At 41.9% G+C, this 18,361-nt stretch overlaps 1 protein-coding gene across 2 annotated transcripts in view; it reads left to right on the top strand.

Moving 5' to 3' along the window:
- The window catches only part of rsu1 (Ras suppressor protein 1), a 208,963-nt gene that overhangs the window by 125,616 nt on the left and 64,986 nt on the right, over positions 1 to 18,361 (top strand). For both annotated transcript variants that reach the window (XM_063044180.1, XM_063044181.1), the window contains exon 8: positions 15,681 to 15,813. In XM_063044180.1, the coding sequence (XP_062900250.1) occupies positions 15,681 to 15,813 (133 nt within the window). The remainder of the gene's footprint in view (positions 1 to 15,680; positions 15,814 to 18,361) is intronic.

Here is an 18,361-nt window from a genome sequence, read left to right as displayed (position 1 = left end):
TTGAGAGGTTATAACGCTTCCTGAACCTGGTGATATGGGACCTAAAGCTTTTGTACCACCTCCCCAGTGGTAGCAGCAAGAAGAGAGTATGGCCTGGATGGTGGGGATCCTTGATGATGGATGCTGCTTTCTTTGAGCAGTGCTGTTTCTGGGTGAGCTTAGTGGTGGGGAGGGGTTTGCCTGTGATGGACTGGGCTTGACTATATCCACCACCTTTTGTAGGCTTTTCCATTCTGGGGCAACACACATCAAAGTTGCTGATGAACGCAGCAGGCCAGGCAGCATCTCTAGGAAGAGGTGCAGTCAACGTTTCAGGCCGAGACCCTTCGTCAGGACTAAATGAAGGAAGAGTGAGTAAGGGATTTGAAAGTTGGAGGGGGAGTGGGAGATCCAAAATGATAGGAGAAGACAGGAGGGGGAGGGATAGAGCCAAGAGCTGGACAGGTGATAGGCAAAAGTGGATACGAGAGGATCATGGGACAGGAGGTCCGGGAAGAAAGACAAGGCGGGGGGGGGACCCAGAGGATGGGCAAGAGGTACATTCAGAGGGACAGAGGGAGAAAAAGGAGAGTGAGAGAAAGAATGTGTGCATAAAAATAAGTAACAGATGGGATACGAGGGGGAGGTGGGGCCTTAGCGGAAGTTAGAGAAGTCGATGTTCATGCCATCAGGTTGGAGGCTACCCAGACGGAATATAAGGTGTTGTTCCTCCAACCTGAGTGTGGCTTCATCTTTACAGTAGAGGAAGCCGTGGATAGACATGTCAGAATGGGAATGGGATGTGGAATGTGTGGCCACTGGGAGATCCTGCTTTCTCTGGCGGACAGAGCGTAGATGTTCAGCAAAGCGCATCTCCCCCATTTCACGTACATCTGCTCTCACTCCATCCTCCCGCCACCCCACTAGGAATAGGGTTCCCCTGGTCCTCACCTACCACCCCACCAGCATCCGGGTCCAACATATTATTCTCCGAAACTTCCGCCACCTCCAACGGGATCCCACCACTAAGCACATCTTTCCCTTCCCCCCCCCCCCTGCATTCCGCAGGGATCGCTCCCTACGCAACTCCCTTGTCCATTCGTCCCTCCCATCCCTCCCCACTGATCTCCCTCCTGACACTTATCCGTGTAAGCGGAACAAGTGCTACACATGCCCTTACACTTCCTCCCTTACCACCATTCAGGGCCCCAAACAGTCCTTCCAGGTGAGGCAACACTTCACCTGTGAGTCGACTGGGTGCGGTGCTCCCAATGTGGCCTTTTATATATTGGCGAGACCCGACGCAGACTGGGAGACCGCTTTGCTGAACATCTACGCTCTGTCTGCCAGAGAAAGCAGGATCTCCCAGTGGCCACACATTTTAATTCCACATCCCATTCCCATTCTGACATGTCTATCCACGGCCTCCTCTACTGTAAAGATGAAGCCATACTCAGGTTGGAGGAACAACACCTTATATTCTGTCTGGGTAGCCTCCAACCTGATGGCATGAACATCGACTTCTCTAACTTTCGCTAAGGCCGCACCTCCCCCTTGTACCCCATCTGTTACTTATTTTATGCACACATTCTTTCTCTCACTCTCCTTTTTCACCCTCTGTCCCTCTGAATATACCTCTTGCCCATCCTCTGGGTTCCCCCCCCCCTTGTCTTTCTTCCCGGACCTCCTGTCCCATGATCCTCTCGTATCCCCTTTTGCCTATCACCTGTCCAGCTCTTGGTTCTATCCCTCCCCCTCCTGTCTTCTCCTATCATTTTGGATCTCCCTCTCCCCCTCCAACTTTCAAATCGCTTACTCACTCTTCCTTCAGTTAGTCCTGATGAAGGGTCTCGGCCTGAAACGTCGACTGCACCTCTTCCTACAGATGCTGCCTGGGGCAACTTTGATGTGTGTTGCTTGAATTTCCAGCATCTGCAGAATTCCTGTTGTTTCCATTCTGGGGCATTGGTGTTACCATACTAGGCTGTGATGCAACTAGTCAGGATACTCTCAAACGTGCAGCTATAGAAGTTTGTCAAAGTTTTAGATGACATGCTGAATTTGTGTATCCTTCTAAGAAAGTAGGGGCACTGCTATGCCCTCTTTTGAAATGGCGTTAACAGTGCCTTGAAAAAGCATTCAGCCCCCAACCCTTTGTTCACATAAGTGAATATTACAACCAGGGATTTTGATCAATTTAACTGAAAATTTTTACTGGTGAATCACATGCTGCTTTTTTTCACAGTAGAGCCCAAAAAACACAGAGAACTGTAAAGTATGAAAAACTAAAAATTCTAAAATGAAATGTCAGCAGTTTAAAAGTATTCACCCACCCCCCCCCCCCCCGCCTTTGCTCAGTACTTAGCTAAACTGCCTCGAGCAGCTATCACGGCCAGTAGTCTTTTTGGATAAATCTCTGTTAGCTTTGCACAACGTGATAGAGCAAGATTTGCCCATTCTTCTTTGAAAATTGCTCAAAGTGTGCTAGGTTAGTTGGGGAGCGACTGTGGATAACAATCTTGAGGTCTTGCCAGAGATGTTTGATTGGGTTAAGGTCAGTACTTTGACTGAGCTATTCAGGGACATCAACTTTCTTCATTTGAAGCCACTCCATGGTTGCGCTGACAGTATGCTTTGGGCTGTTGTCCTGCTGAACAATGAACTTCCTCCGTAGTTTAATCTTTCTGGCAGAGGCTAGCAGGTTCATATTCAGTATCTCTCTGGATTGAGTGTTAATCTTTCCATCAATCCAGACCAGATTTCCAATCCCATATGTATCACTTGCTGTTGAGACCAAAAAAGTCCACTTTAGTCTCATCTGACCATAAAACCATCTTCACATCTTTACAGTATCTTCAAAGAGACGCTTTGCATAGTCTTTACAGGCAAGAATATGCTTTTTTATTTTAGCCAGGTCTACCCTTTTTTTTTGTGCAAGGCCTTGGGGATTGTGGAGCCATGAACTTCATCTCCAGTTGCAGCCGCTGACTTCAGCAGCTCACTCAGAATGGCTGCTGGCATCACAGTGGCCTCTCTTATAAGTGCCATTCGTCTCCAGTGACGAAGTTTAGAGGGGCAGCCTGACCTAGGCAGTGTGGCTGTGGTTTCATAATTTTTCCATTTTTTCACAATGGACTGCACTGAGCACCAAGGTATGTTCAAAGATGAGAAAATCTGCAAATGCTGGAAATCCAAGCATGACACACAAAACCCTAGAGGAACTCAGCAGGTCAGGCAGCGTCTATGGAAAAGAATAAACAGTCGACATCACTTCTCACCTTTTTTCTCCAGCCCTGATGGAGGATCTTGGCCCGAAACATCGACTGTTTACTCTTTCCCATAGATGCTGCCTGGACTGCTGAGCTCCTCCAGCATTTTGTGTGTATTACCGAAGTAGGTTCGTTGCCTTTGAGATAGTCTTGTACCCTTCCCTAGATTTGTGCTTCTCTGTTATCATTTCCCTTACTTGTCCTGAATGCCCTTTTGTTTATATTTTGGTTTGGTCTGTTGAAAATCTACCATATTGTTGGAGCTTATAGAGAGGTGGGAATTTACAGTATTATGAATTCATTGAAACAGGTGATCCTCCAATTTTCTACATAAACAAATTGGGTGAGTTGGTAAGGTAATATATTCCACCTGAGGAAAGTTAGCTTAATAATTATAAAGGGGATGAATATTTTTTCAGCCTCACAATTTTGGTTTTTAATTTGAGGTAAATTGTTGGCAGGTTTTGGAATTGTTATTTTGAGTTGACATGATGCACAGTGTTTTGTAGGTTAGCTGAAAAATCCTACATCAATAAATTTTAAATTTAGGAAATAAAACAGTAGAATGTAAAAATAGGTGTGGGTACTGAAAACTTCTTTTCAAGGCATTATATGCACGGGTCCCAGGACAGGACCTCTGAAATGAGAATGCCTAGAAATCCACCTCTAATTCCCTAATGAGCACTGGCTTTCCTCTGCAATTTCTTCCTCCTGCTGTCAATAATCGTTTCTTTGTTCTTGTTGACATTGAGTGAGAAGTTGTTATGGCTCCACACAATCAGACTTTCAATCTTCCCTCCTTTATACAGATACATTACCAACTTTGATTTGGCCAACAACTGTGGTGTCATCTGCAAACTTAAGTACGGCGTTGCTGCTGAAATTAGCCTCTCAGTCATAAGTGAAAAGCAAATAAAGCAGAGTGTAAACATACAGCCTTGCGGTGCACCTGTGCTGATGGAGATTGTGGAGGAGATGCTGTTGCCAATCCATATTAACTAGGGTCTGCAAAGGAGGAAATTGAGGATCCAGATGCACAATGAAGTATTCAAGCCAAGGTCTTGGAACTTACTGATTTGTTTTGAGGGGATGATAGTGTTGAATGCCAAGCTGTAGTCAATGAGGAACATCCTGATGTATGTATCTTCACTGTCCAGATGTTCCAGGGCTGAGTGGAGAGCCAATGGAATGGTATCTACTGTTGACCTGTTGTGATGGGAGGCAAATTAGGTCGGATCCAAATCACTCCTCAGGCAAGAAATTATGTGCTTCATGACCAACCTCTCGTAGCACTTGATCATAGTGGATGTAAGTTCAAATAGACGATAGTCACTCGAGCAGCTTTATTCCAAGATTCCAGTTTTACTCTACCTTGATTGTTCATGAGCTTTTTAATCTTCCTACCAAAATGTAATTTTTCTGATTCATTCCTATTGAAATTTATTTAAAATTTACAAGTTCAAGTATGCAAATTTCTAATTGTCTTCCTGTATTTTTCACGTGCCTTCTTCAGCAGTTAGTATAAGTTTTAAATTTTGAAGAGTCTTGACCCCAAATCACAATTAAAGGTTAGAGAAGATAAGTTGTATAAGGATCAGATTTGCGCTTAGGAAGAACAGTTCTTTCTTGACCTAAGTGAAGTCTGTGCCACAATTCTGAATGACCCTTAAAGTCATACAAAGGCAGCGATGTTGAAAGCATAATTAAAAGTGATCGAATGGGGATTCTAAATGATGCATTACCTCAATAAAAATGCTCAGGAATTGTATAAGAGGATAAAATGGGAATGATGCAGCAGCAACAGAACTTGTCCTGTTCTTAAAAATAACAAGTTTCATATCCATTTCTTTTTATAACTTACCAAGATAAATAATGACACATGATTGTCATCATTTAATCTCATTCATTTTTGACTTTATCTTTTTCTTGAAATGCTATATTGGTGTTTAGGAACTTGCCAAAAGTAACGTAACCAGAATAGCACTGATGAATATATTCATTTAAAGAGTGACAGATCTTTACAACTAGATGATTTCTGTCCCAGATTCTTAAAGTAACAGATGCCTCATTTATAATTTTCCAAAACAGTTTAGAATTAGTTGTGCTTCTTTAGATTAGTAATTATAATTACAACATTATAGCCATTAGTGAAAGTTGGCTGCAGGAAGGGCAGGACTGGCAGCTTAATGTTCCAGAGTTCCGATGTTTCAGATGTGATAGAGGCAGAGGAATGAAGGGTGGGGGAGTGGCATTTCTAATCAGGGAATATGTTACAGCAGCGCTCAGGCAGGACAAATTAGAGGGCTTGTCTACCGAGGCCATATGGGTAGAGCTGAAAAACAGGAAAGGTATGACCACATTAATGGGGTTGTAATATAAACCACCCAATAGTCAGCAAGAATTGGAGGAGCAAATCTGCAGAGAGATAGCAGACAACTGCAGGAAACATAAAGTTGTGATGGTAGCGGATTTTAATTTTCCACATACTGATTGGGATTCCCATACTGTTAAAGGTCTAGATGGGTTAGAGTTTGTAAAATGTGTTCAGGAAAGTTTTCTAAATCAATATACAGTATAGAAGTACCAACTAGAGTGGATGCAATATTAGATCTCCTATTAGGAAATGAGTTAGGACAGGTGACGGAAGTGTGTGTAGGGGAACACTTCGGTTCCAGTGATTATAACACCATTATTTTCAACTTGATCATGGATAAGGATAGATCTGGTCCTCGGGTTGAGCTTCTAAACTGGAAAAAGGCCAAATTTGAAGAAGTGAGAAAGGATCTAAAAAGCATGGATTGGAACAGGTTGTTCTCTGACAAGGATGTGATTGGTAAGTGGGAGGTCTTCAAAGGAGAAATTTTGAGAGTGCAGAGTTTGTATGTTCCTGTCAGGATTAAAGGCAAAGTGAGTAAGAATAAGGAACCTTGGTTCTAGAGATATTGGAACTCTGATAAAGAAGAAGAGAGAGAGATATATAACATGTATAGGAAACAGGGAACAAATAAGGTGCTTGAGGAATATAAAAAGTGCAAAAAAAACTTAAAGAAATCAAGAGGGCTAAAAGAAGACATGAGGTTGCTTTGGTAGTCAAGGTGAAAGATAATCCAAAGAGCTTCTACAGGTGTATTAAGAGCAAAAGGATAGTAAGGTATAAAATTGGTCCTCTTGAAGATCAGAGTGGTCGGCTATGTATGGAACCAAAAGAAATGGGGGAAGATCTTAAATGGGTTTTTTGCATCTGTATTTACTAAGGAAACTGGCATGGAGTCACTGGAAATAAGGCAAACAAGTAGTGAGGTCATGGAACTTATACAGATTGAGGAGGAGGAAGTGCTTGCTATCTTGAGGCAAATCAGAGTAGATAAATCCCCAGGACCTGACAGGGTATTCCCTCGGACTTTGAAGGAGACTAGTGTTGAAATTGCAGGGGCCCTGGCAGATATATTTAAAATATCGGTATCTACGGGTGAGGTGCCGGAGGATTGGAGAATGGCTCATGTTGTTCTGTTATTTAAAAAAGGCTCTAAAAGTAATCTGCGAAATTATAGGCTGGTAAGTTTGACATCGGTAGTAGGTAAATTATTGGACGGAGTACTAAGAGACAGGATCTACAAGTATTTGGATAGACAGGGACTTATTAGGGAGAATCAACATGGCTTTGTGCGTGGTAGGTTATGTTTAACCAATCTATTAGAGCTTTTGGAGGAGGTTACCAGAAAAGTGGATGAAGAGAAGGCAGTGGGTGTTGTCTACATGGACTTCAGTAAGGTCTTTGACAAGGTCCCGGCCTGGGAGGTTAATTAGGAAGATTCAGTCACTAGGTATACATGGAGAGGTAGTAAATTGGATTAGACATTGGCTCAATGGAAGAAGCCAGAGAGTGGTAGTGGAGGATTGCTTCTCAGAGTGGAGGCCTGTGACTAGTGGTGTGCCACAGGGATCAGTGCTGGGTCCATTGTTATTTGTCATCTATATCAATGATCTGGATGATTATGTGGTAAATTGGATCTGCAAATTTGCTGATGATACAAAGATTGGAGGTGTAGTGGACTGTGAGGAAGGTTTTCAAAGCTTGCAGAGGGATTTGGACCAGCTAGAAAAATGGGCTGAAAAATGGCAGGTGGAGTTTAATACAGACAAGTGTGAGGCATTGCACTTTGGAAGGAAAAACCAAGGTAGAACATACAAGGTAAATGGTAGGGCACTGAGGAGTGCAGTAGAACAGAGGGATCTGGGAATACAGATACAAAATTCCCTAAAAGTGGCGTCACAGTTAGAGAGGGTCGTAAAGAGAGCTTTTGGTACATTGGCCTTTATAAATCAAAGTATTGAGTATAAGAGTTGGAATGTTGTGGTGAGGTTGTATAAGGCATTGGTGAGGCCGAATTTGGAGTATTGTGTACAGTTTTTTGTCACCAAATTACAGGAAGGATATTAATAAGGTTGAAAGTGCAGAGAAGGCTTACAAGGATGTTGCCGGGACTTGAGAAACTGAGTTACAGAGAAAGATTGAATAGGTTAAGACTTTATTCTCTGCAGCGTAGAAGAATGAGGGGAGATTTGATAGAGGTATATAAAATTATGATGGGTATAGATAGAGTGAATGCAAGCAGGCTTTTTCCACTGAGGCTAGGGGAGAAAAAGACCAGAGGACATGGGTTAAGGGTGAAGGGGGAAAAGTTTAAAGGGAACATTGGGTGGGGGCTTCTTCACACAGAGTGGTGGGAGTGTGAAATGAGCTGCCAGATGAAGTGGTAAATGCAGGCTCACTTTTAACATTTAAGAAAAGCTTGGACAGACACATGGATGAGAGGTGTATGGAGGGATATGGTCCAGGTGCAGGTCAGTGGGACTAGACAGAAAAATGGTTCGGCACAGCCAAGAAGGGCCAAAAGGCCCGTTTCTATGCTGTAATGTTGTATGGTTCTATGGTTGTCATGCATGTTGTTTTATTTAGGATAACTACAAACTTCTTGTTGGGGAAATACTACTTAGTGGGTTCCTTTTCGGATTTGCTTTAATGGAATCTTATACAGCATGCAGATTATTCCATATTCCACATTTAGTGTCACTGGTCTGAGGGTGAATTTTGAGGCAAATGTTTAAAGACAAAGCGACTGAAAATTGTAAGTTTTGCAAACATGAGAAAATCTGCACATGCTGGAAATCCAAAGCAACGTACACAAAATGCCAGAAGAACTCAGCTTCTTCTTCTGACTTCTCTGCCTTTCCAGACCTGATGAAAGGTCTCGGCCCAAAATGGCAACTGTTTACTCTTTCCATAGGTAGCATCTGCTGAGTTCCTCCAGCATTATAAGTTTTGTCCAGATAAAAGATCCATTGTGATTTTGTAAGGATGATCCAAATCATAGAAATCATAGAAAATAGGTGCAGGAGTAGGCCATTCGGCCCTTTGAGCCTACACCGCCATTCAGTATGATCATGGCTGATGAACAGGATACAATTCTTTTTTGGGATGGTGACCAAGTGGAACATACACCAACATTTTGTTTTTCAGGATTTAACATAAGCATTTCATAAAATCTCTTTTAAGTGAATGTTGCCTAAAGTTAAACTTCAGGTATTAAAGGTGCATTGCATATTTAGTTTGACAATTGGTTCTGTAACAGAATACTGGAGCAAGTACTCATTTTGGATTAAGTGATTAGTGTTGTCCCAGAGGAACATGCTGTCAACACACATTGGTTGATTATAAATTGTTAAAATGCCTCATGTCCAAGTTTGTTGATAGATTTTATAAAGAAAATAAATAGAAGTAATGAGTGAATGGCAAAATTATGTTACATGTATTTCAATATGTACTGATTTAAGGCTACGCTGGACCTTAGGAAGATAGAAGAATTTGTTTTCCATATGGTGAAGAGCTGGAAACATCTTGTGGGATTCTGAGCATAGCAGATTTTAAAAAGGTCAGGATGTCTACAGGAAATAATTGTAAAATTTAATTAACTGCTTTCTATGAAGAAGATTAGATTATCCAGGAGGCTTAAAATACAAATACATGATTACTGTGTCCTGGTCCAACCAAACAATCTTCTTGTGATCTTCAGATCAAAGATGATATCTAGAGTTCAAGCTCTGAGGACAGGATTCACACAATAGGATTTGGAAGGCCAAGTAGTTTTCTCTATAGGAAATTATGGTTGGGATTCCAGGATTAAAGGGAAGAAAGTAAAAATTAAAGCCGGGTCTTTCAGATATGAGGTTAGAGAGCTTTCATGCACAGCAAATGATAGAAGGCTGGTACCCTTTCTTTTAATGTTTTCTTCTGCTCAATCAGTTGTTAGTTTTAAATGTGTTTGATTATTTTCGGTTAACCAAGGGATAAGAAGTGAGCCAAGCAATTGGAGTTTTTCAGATCAACTGAAATCCTGGAGACAAATGAGATGCAGATGCTGGAATCCAGAGCAAAAAAATAAAACTGGAAGTGGGTTAAGCAGCATCTGTGGAGACAAAGGGATTGTCAGTGTTTTGGCTGAAAACTGCATCCAGACTGAGAATGTAGAGAGAAGATGGCCAGTAAATAGAAGTGAGAGAGAAAAGTGAGGCCAAGATTGGTAAGTGATAGACAATAAGGGTCAGATGTTAGGGAGATCGAACCAGGTGGAAGGAGATGGCAAATGTGAACCAAGACAGAGAGTGGTCTCTTCAGAAAGCTGACGCAGAGGGAGAGGAGAAGATGTTTTTGGCTATGAGTCTGGCTCTGGCACAGAAGGGATGGTGGGGTGAGGAGAGGGGAGCGGCAGTGATAGGGTATTCAACGGTTAAGAGGACACAGAAGGTTTTGTTTACATAAAAGAGATTACTTGACGTCATATTGCCTCCCAGGTGCCAGGGTCAGGGATGTCTCAGATCAAGTCCATAGTGTTCCTAAGGGGCAGAGTCATGGTACCTATCGGTACCAACAACATAGCTAGGAAAAGGTCCTGTAGAGTGAATATGGGGAACTAGGAAGGAAAATAAACAACAGAACCTCAAGTCTAGCCTGTTGCACATGCCAAAGAGAGTAAGAATAGGATGATGTATCATTTGAATGTGTGACTGATGAATTAGTACAAGGGGCAGGATTTCAGATTTGTGGATCATTGGTATCTCTTCTGCAGAAGAAGAGCTGTAGAAAAAGGGACAGGTTACACCTGAACTCAAGAGGGATCAATGTCCTTGCAGGTAGTTTTGCCAGAGCTGTTATGGAGGATTCAGACTAGTTTGGCAGGTGGATGGGAAGTAAACTGACGAGTGAGATGATGGAGCAGTTGGTGTAAAGGTGATGTACAGAGAGACTGTGAGGAAGGATAGGCAGATGATGGGGCGTGAATGCAGTCAGATGGATGTGTTGAAATGTGTTTAATATGAGAAGTATTGAGAACAAGGGTGATGAATTTAAGAGTGGGACTGGCAGTACATGTTCTGGAGTTCCATTGTTTTAGACATGATAGGGAGGGGAGACATTAATGGGAGAGTGTGCCATTTCATCATTACAGGAAGGTGAAATATTTAAGTTTAACCTGAGGTGGAAGTTCTTTACTCAAAGGATGATAGGAGTGTGAAACAAACTGCTGGTGGAAGTCGTGGATGAGGGTTTGATTTGAACATTTAAGAGAAATTTGGAAAAGTAGATGCATAGGAGGAGTAGGGAGGGCAGTGATCCAGGAGCAGGTCAGTAGGACTAGGCAGAATAACAGTTTGGCACAGACAAGATGGCCTAAGGGCTCTTTGCTCTATGACTCTATGTGAAAACTTAGAGAAGGAGCAGAGAAGACTTACCAGGATACTGCCTAGATTAGAGAGCGTATATTATAAGAAAAGGTTGAGCAAGCTAGGGCTTTTCTTGTTGGAGCAAATGAGAATGAGAGGTGACTTGGTAGAGTTGTATAAGATAGTAAGAGGCATAGATCAAGTGGATTGCGAGAGACTGTTTCCCAGGGTGGCAATAATTAGTAAGAGAGGGCAAAAGGTTAGGGTGACTGGAGTGTAGTATAGGGCTGGGTGGATGTCTGAGGTAGTTTTTTACGCAAAAGAGTAGTAAGCACAAGGAACAGACTTCCGGGGAGTGGTGGTTAAAGCAGATGCCTTAGAGACATTTAGGAGACGCTTAGACAGGTACGTAGATGAAAGAAAATTGGAGGGCTATGGAGGAGGGAAGAGTCGGATTGATCTTTGAGTAGGTTAACACATTGTGGGCCAATGAGCCTGTGGTGCCTGTCCTATGCTGCAGTGTTCTATGTTCTATGTAGTGGGCTCCCATTGGAGCTGGCAGAAGTAGTGAAGGATGATGTGTTGGATATAGGGGCTATAAGGTACAAAGTGCAGACAAGGAAAATGTCTCTATTCTGTCTGGAAAGTGGGAGGTGAGAGCATATGTACAGAGTTTGAGGGAAATGCAGGTATTAGCTCTATTAACTGCATCTGAGAGGTACTTGCATTTTAAAAAGGAGGACATTTCAAGAGTTCTGGAGTGGAACGTTTGAGACCAGATGCAGCAGGACTGAGACACAAGAGGAAAGGTTTCCTTACAGGCGATAGGGTTGGGAGAGTTATAGTTAAGGTAGCTATGGGAGCCTGTAAATTTTACGTCCTTGTTATAGACTAGCTGTCGTGTGCTCCCCAGCTCAATCTCAGCTACCTTGATCACTTTTGTCTGCAACCAGCAGCATCTTAAATCACCAGTTTAAGATGCCACTGGTGAAGCACAGCGACGACTTGCGGATAGCAAACAAAAAATTAATGTATTAATCACACTTTTTATCTGGTAGGATCACTGCAATCAATAGCTTGTAAATTCCTTTTCAGAGTTGAGCTGTTCAATTGCCATATGAGCTGGTATTTTTGTGGTGTGAACTGAAGACTCAAAGGTGCAACATGGTTGCAGCATTCAGGTCAAATCAAGGAAGCTTGGCCCAGACCTGAGAGTGGGGAACGTGCCAGGGATGAACTAGTTTTGTGGCTGTGGATTCACTTTCGTGAACTTCAGTTCTGAATGCTGTTTGCTTACTTTTATTGTTTGCACAATTTTTTTTCTACACGTTGGATTTTTTTTTAATGGTTTCTTTTGGGTTTCTTTGTTTTGTGGCTGTCTGTAGGAAGATAAATCTCAAAGTTGTATATAGTATACATACTTTGATAATAAATGTGCTTTGAACTTTAAATTTGAACCTCCAACTTGTCATCAAATTAACTTGGACTAATTGACATTCCCTCATCTGAATATTTGTTTCCACTTCTTGAAACAAAGTGTCCACTGATATCAGGATTGAGCGAACAAACCAATGGAAGGTTCAGCGGTCAAGAAGGCAGTCTCTGCAAGCGTCGTGGAACGTGTAGAGCAGGACAAGACACAGAAGACGTCCTGGTCATGTCATCCACTGCGCCTAGTCCCATCTCCAGCCGTCTCGACTCTGTCTTGCCACTGGATCCAGGTGGGAATTGGGAAGAGAGAGAGAGGCTGATGCTGCGCAACTCTTCCTCACTTAAATCCAAATCACACGCTAGTCTCGACACCATCATAATGGTGTCAAGGTCCTCATCGACATAGACGATGGACGAACAATGTAAACCCTCAGATCCCTGCCACCACTATGTTGGTTACACCTACTCACTCCCGCTGGAATCTTGAACAGATTTTATTACCTAAGTATGTATATGTTGCCATATACCAGTGGTTTCCAACTACTGAGCCGCGGACCGGTACCGGGCCGCAAAGCATGTGCTACCGGGCCGCGAGGAAATGATATGATTTGGCGATATGAAACGATATGAGTCTTTCCTCATTCCCTGTCACGCACTGTTGAACTTGAACGCACGTGTGGTCATCAGTGACCCAAGATACAAATGACCTAAGACATGCAAAGGAATGGGTCCGTGACCTATTTGTGAATGTCCCCGGTGAATCATCCATGTCAGCACAGGAAAAAGATCAACTCCTCGAGCTTGCAAATGACGGTGGGCAGAAAAATATGTTTGACATAACATCTCTGCTGGCATTCTGGATCAAAGTCGAGGCTGAATATCTTGAAAACGTTGCTTCCATTTCCACCATCATATCACTGCAAAGCGGAGTTTTCTGCGATGAATGCAACAAAAACTAATTTGTGGAATAGACTAGACGTAAGGAACCCCCTTCCAGTATCGCTGTCTCCCATCACCCCTCGATGTTGTTGCAGGAAAATGAGCCTAGGGCTCCCACTGATTCAGCAATATTGGTGTGTTGCAAAGATTTTATATGTTCTTCTGAGGAAAATATGTGCTGTGTGTTTAACGTACAAACGTTACTTAAAATGTTATGATGCTATTGACTTATAATTGACTTATCAATATTCATGCGAGGAAAATTTGCGCTGTGTGTTTAATATTAAAATTGTTAGATAAACCCTTTTAGAAACGAAATTGAGTGTATTAGCCACTTATAAGTGACTTATAGTTGACTTATCACCTATATTTCAGTCGTGATTAACCCCCACCAGTCGGCCGGTCCGCAAGAATATTGTCAATATTAAACTGGTCCGCGGTGCAAAAAAGGTTGGGAACTCATGCCATCTATTAACTTAAGATACATTTTCTTGTAGGCATTTAAGAAAAAATTAAGAAATACAACCAAATCTATAAAAAACCATATATAGTGGATTCTGGTTATTTTGACCATCTTTTAATCACGGCATTCACTTATTTGGGACAACTCTTGAAAAGCAAAAACTAATCGAGAAAATAACTAGGATTTCCTTATTTTCTCTGGGACACTATGCCACTTTGTTGCCAAATTGTTTCCAATTAGCGTCAATTGTGTTTACTTGTGTGGTTGTTAGACACTATGCTATGCTTAGAGTGAAAGTTGTGGCAGTTGCATGTGCTTGTGTTATGTTATTGATGGAAGCCAATTTAAAAACAGTGATTTTTGACACTACATGCAAGAAAGCAATGAAGGCAGTCCATAATCTGCACTAGATGTCTGCACTGATGTTGTTCATTTATAGTCAATCAAAAGAACATGGCTCCGTACACTGGACGAATTCCTCAGTTGGTAACTGTTAGGAACTAGTACACAGTTTTATAGTACTGTAGTAGTATTCGTAGTGTTCTAGTTTGCTCTGTATTTCATTGAAATATATAATTTGTTACTCAGTTTAATGATAGTTTTGTCTTTTTTTATACCTTTATAACTATTTCCATGAAACTTCAGCTATTTGGGGCAGCATCTTGTTTGGACCACAATATACTGGAACTGATGAATGTCAATTAACTGGAATCTGCGGTATAAACAAAGACTGACAAACAACTAGTATGCAAAAGAAGACAAACTGTGCAAATTAATTTTTTAAAATGCTGATAACTTGAGTTATAAGTAGCCCTGGAAAGTGGGTCTGTAGGTCGTAGAATCAGTTCGGAGTTGTGAGTGACATTATCCATGCCAGTTTGGAGCCTGATGTTTGAAGGATAATAACTGTTCCTGAACTTCATGGTGTGGGATCTAAGGCTTCTATACTTCCTGCCCAATGGTCATAGTGAGAAGAGACCATGGCCTGGATGATGGGGATCTTTGTCAGATGCTGCTTTCTTGTGGGGCTTTACGTTTGAGGGACAAGACTGTATCTACCACTTTGTTGTCCTTGGATATACGCAAGCTGTTTATTGTGTTCCAACATTTTATTTTTTATATAATAATTTGCAAAGAATTTTTAAAAAACTATTGTAGGCAAATGATACTTTGACTGCTGTTTTGTGTTAAGAACAGGAAGGGTTTTAGTAATGAGTTAGGAGATCTTCTGGCAAATAAGCTAATTTCTATTTAGATTTTTTTTATTTAGTTTTAATTACTAAAGCACAATCTTTACGAAATGTCTGCCTTTCTGTCTTTTAGCTGAAACATGTGAGAAGCCTATTGTTATGTTTTCATTTTGTTTTCTTAAAATAAAATCTGGAAGCTCTAATAAGAAACTAGCAGATTGAATACTACAGTGTATTCTGTATATATTTAAAGATTTAAATTGTATTCCGGCCTGTAATCATGATGGTACTCAACATAATTTTATATTAGTATTTTTCAAGGATTCAAAGTATATTTATTTATTTAAACTTAAATGTCATACTGTTCCATTTCATAGATAATTACTTGGGGGCTCTCAATGAAAATGTCAATTTTCTGATCCAATATGCAAAGATGGTTGTTTCTGTTTTCATTTTTTTAATGACTTGGGAAAGCTGTGAAACATCAAAGACATTGAGAGAGAAGTGATTACTTTGCTGTTAACAGATTTTGATACCTAGACAGTATCAATTTGGCTCCACAACCTAAATTTAAAAAAAATACTTCTTACAAGGGAACCGATTTCTTTGCATTCATTTACTGACATTTTTAGATTAACAAAGCCATTCCATGATATTTAATTCTTTTGATTTTTTTTTCTACATTTGCAGGTAACTTGGATCTTACTGGCCCAAAACAAGTATTCAAGGCAGAGAACAATCCTTGGGTTACTCCAATTGCCGACCAATTCCAACTTGGTGTATCCCATGTCTTTGAATATATTCGTTCTGAAACCTACAAATAGTAAGTAGACTGAATGAAAAATGCTTGATTGAAAACTAATTGATTAATTAAATGTTAAGTGTACTAAAATGTTAATTTAGTGGATTCCAGTTAATTGGGACACATTGGGACCAGTATATTTTGGCCCAATTAAGCAGCTGTCCCGATTAGCCAAAGTTTTATAGAAATAGTTAAAAAGGTTTTTAAAAGACAAATTACCATTTAATTGAGTCACAGATTATGTATTTAAATGAAATACAGAACAAATTATAATGCTGCCTACACTGGTGGTAGGCAGACGTTGATCCCAGGGAATCATGGGTTTGTGCCTCTGATGAACTGTGTCCTCGGCAGGAAGATTTGAAGAACTGGCTGCTGCCCATGCAGCAGGTTCCCCCTCTCCATGTTACTGATGTAGTCCAAGGGAAGGGCAAGTGTTGATACATTGACTCTGTTGATACATTGACGTCACAGAGGTTGCCAGAGTGAAGTTGTAAACAACATCATAATGCCTTAGGGACCCCAGCTCCAGATTTCTTCCTTGGGGTTTACTCCCAAAGCCTCTTCCATAGATGGGTATGGCTGCAAGGCAGAGGAGGATTAAAATCAGAGTTTTCCTTCTCCTAGGCGGGCTGCCATCCAAGTCTGATGAGCCTCACCTGCCCAAAGCAACTGGTTTTGAGTTGCCAGTGGTCCGCATTTGCCTTTCTCTTGTCAGCAGAAACAGTTCCACCAGGCCTTGTAGCTAATCCACACGTGAAGGCCAAGAGTTGGACTTGGTTGTCGGAGGCTGTTAGAGACGCACGCCATTTGGAACACTTTATAGGTAGTGTGAGCTTATCCCCACTACCACCCCAGCTATGACAACCTTAGGAATGTATACCACTACACTACTATAAAACTGTGCATTAGTTTCTTACAGTTGTCAGTAGAGGAATTCATCCAGTGTACACTGCTGTGTTCTTTTCATTTACTATAAATGAACAAAATCAGCGCTGACATCTAGTGCAAATAATGGACTGCCTTCATACAATTTGTGTGAAGATTTCATCCTCCAAATCTTTATTTTCATTGTAACATTCGAGATGATTGTTGATAATCTCAAATTCTTCAAATGCTTGAAACCTCAGTGAGCAAAACAGTTCTGAATTGTCTTGCTGCTTATTTCTCACCAACTATCAGTGACAAAAATCAGTATTTTGAACACATACACGCAACTGAGGCTATTTAAAATTTGTTCACTCTAACAGCCACACAAACTAATGTCTGATTGCTAGAAAATAAACTAGATTACCTGCGTCTGTGTTTGAACCAGTGGGAAATGAAGTACTGCCGCACACTTGTCCTGAGAGAAACGTGGCTCCGGGATGCCACTCCTGACTCGGCCATCCTGCTAGATGACCTAGTCTCCTTTCGGGTGGACGGAAATGCTGCAAACTCCAGTAAGACCTGCGGGGCAGCTTGTCTGTCCACATCAGTAAGAGCTGGTGTGAACGCCTCGGTAGTAACAGCGCACTGCTCACCCCAAATAGCTTTTAATGGTGAAGTGCAGGTCCTCCTACTTACCGAGGGAGGTTACTGACATTGTGATTGTTGTTGTTTACATCCCACCACCCTCCATGCTAGTGCTGGGGAAGCACTGCTGGAGCTCCACGGCACCATCTGCGACCTCAAAGTCACTCACCCAGATGGTTGCTTCAGCGTTGCTGGTGACTTCAATTGTGCCAATTTAAAAATAGTCCTGCTTAAGTTCTACCAGCATGTCAACTTTGCAAATCCATTTTGCTAATCCCTTCATACAGACCACTGGTTAAATGAGTCAAACCAGTTTTCAGGGAGATCAGAGTCTGGCCAGAAGGTGCCACCTCAGTGCCCCAAGACTGATTTGAAAGTACGGAGTGGAGCACATTCAGGGAGGCGACTCCTACCATCACTGCACCAACACTGATGAATATGGGGGTCAGTAACTGGTTACACGGTAACATCTTCAATGTATTTTCCTGTGATTAAACCCTGCACTGCCAGGGTAAACCAGAAACCATGGTTGACTGCAGATGTCCGTGCACTGCTTGGGAATCGGGACGCTGCCTTCAGATCAGGGGATAGGATGACTCTAAGGTCAGCAAGAGCTACGCTTTCACGTGCCATCAGGAAGGCAAAGCAAGAGTATTCACAGAAAATTCACAGACACCTTTGTGATACCAGGGACATGCAGCGATGTGGCAAGGTATACAAACCATAGCAGGTTGCATGTCTACCTTCACCCTTCACGTCACTGATAGTGACGCCTCCCTTCCTGATAGGCTGAATGCCTTCTATGCGTGATTTGAGACAAAGAATGATGTTCCTTTGAGGAAAGCCCCCTTTCCCTCTGAGGAACAAGCACGCTGTCTGGCCGCAGCTGAGGTGAGAGGGATCTCAGCCAGGGTAAACCCACACAAAACTGCAGGACAGGACAACATACTTGGGCAGTAAAAACTGCCAAGAGGATCATTGTGGATTCCATCCACCCTCCCCCCCCACCCCCCCCCCCCATTTGTGCCATTTACCGGGAGCGTTGTATGCGGAG

Source organism: Mobula hypostoma, chromosome 3, assembly GCF_963921235.1.
Source record: "Mobula hypostoma chromosome 3, sMobHyp1.1, whole genome shotgun sequence".
In the NCBI taxonomy this organism is placed as follows: Eukaryota; Metazoa; Chordata; class Chondrichthyes; order Myliobatiformes; family Myliobatidae; genus Mobula; species Mobula hypostoma.
The sequence above is the reverse complement of the archived record's forward strand: the minus strand, read 5'-3'. Positions and strand labels throughout refer to the sequence as shown.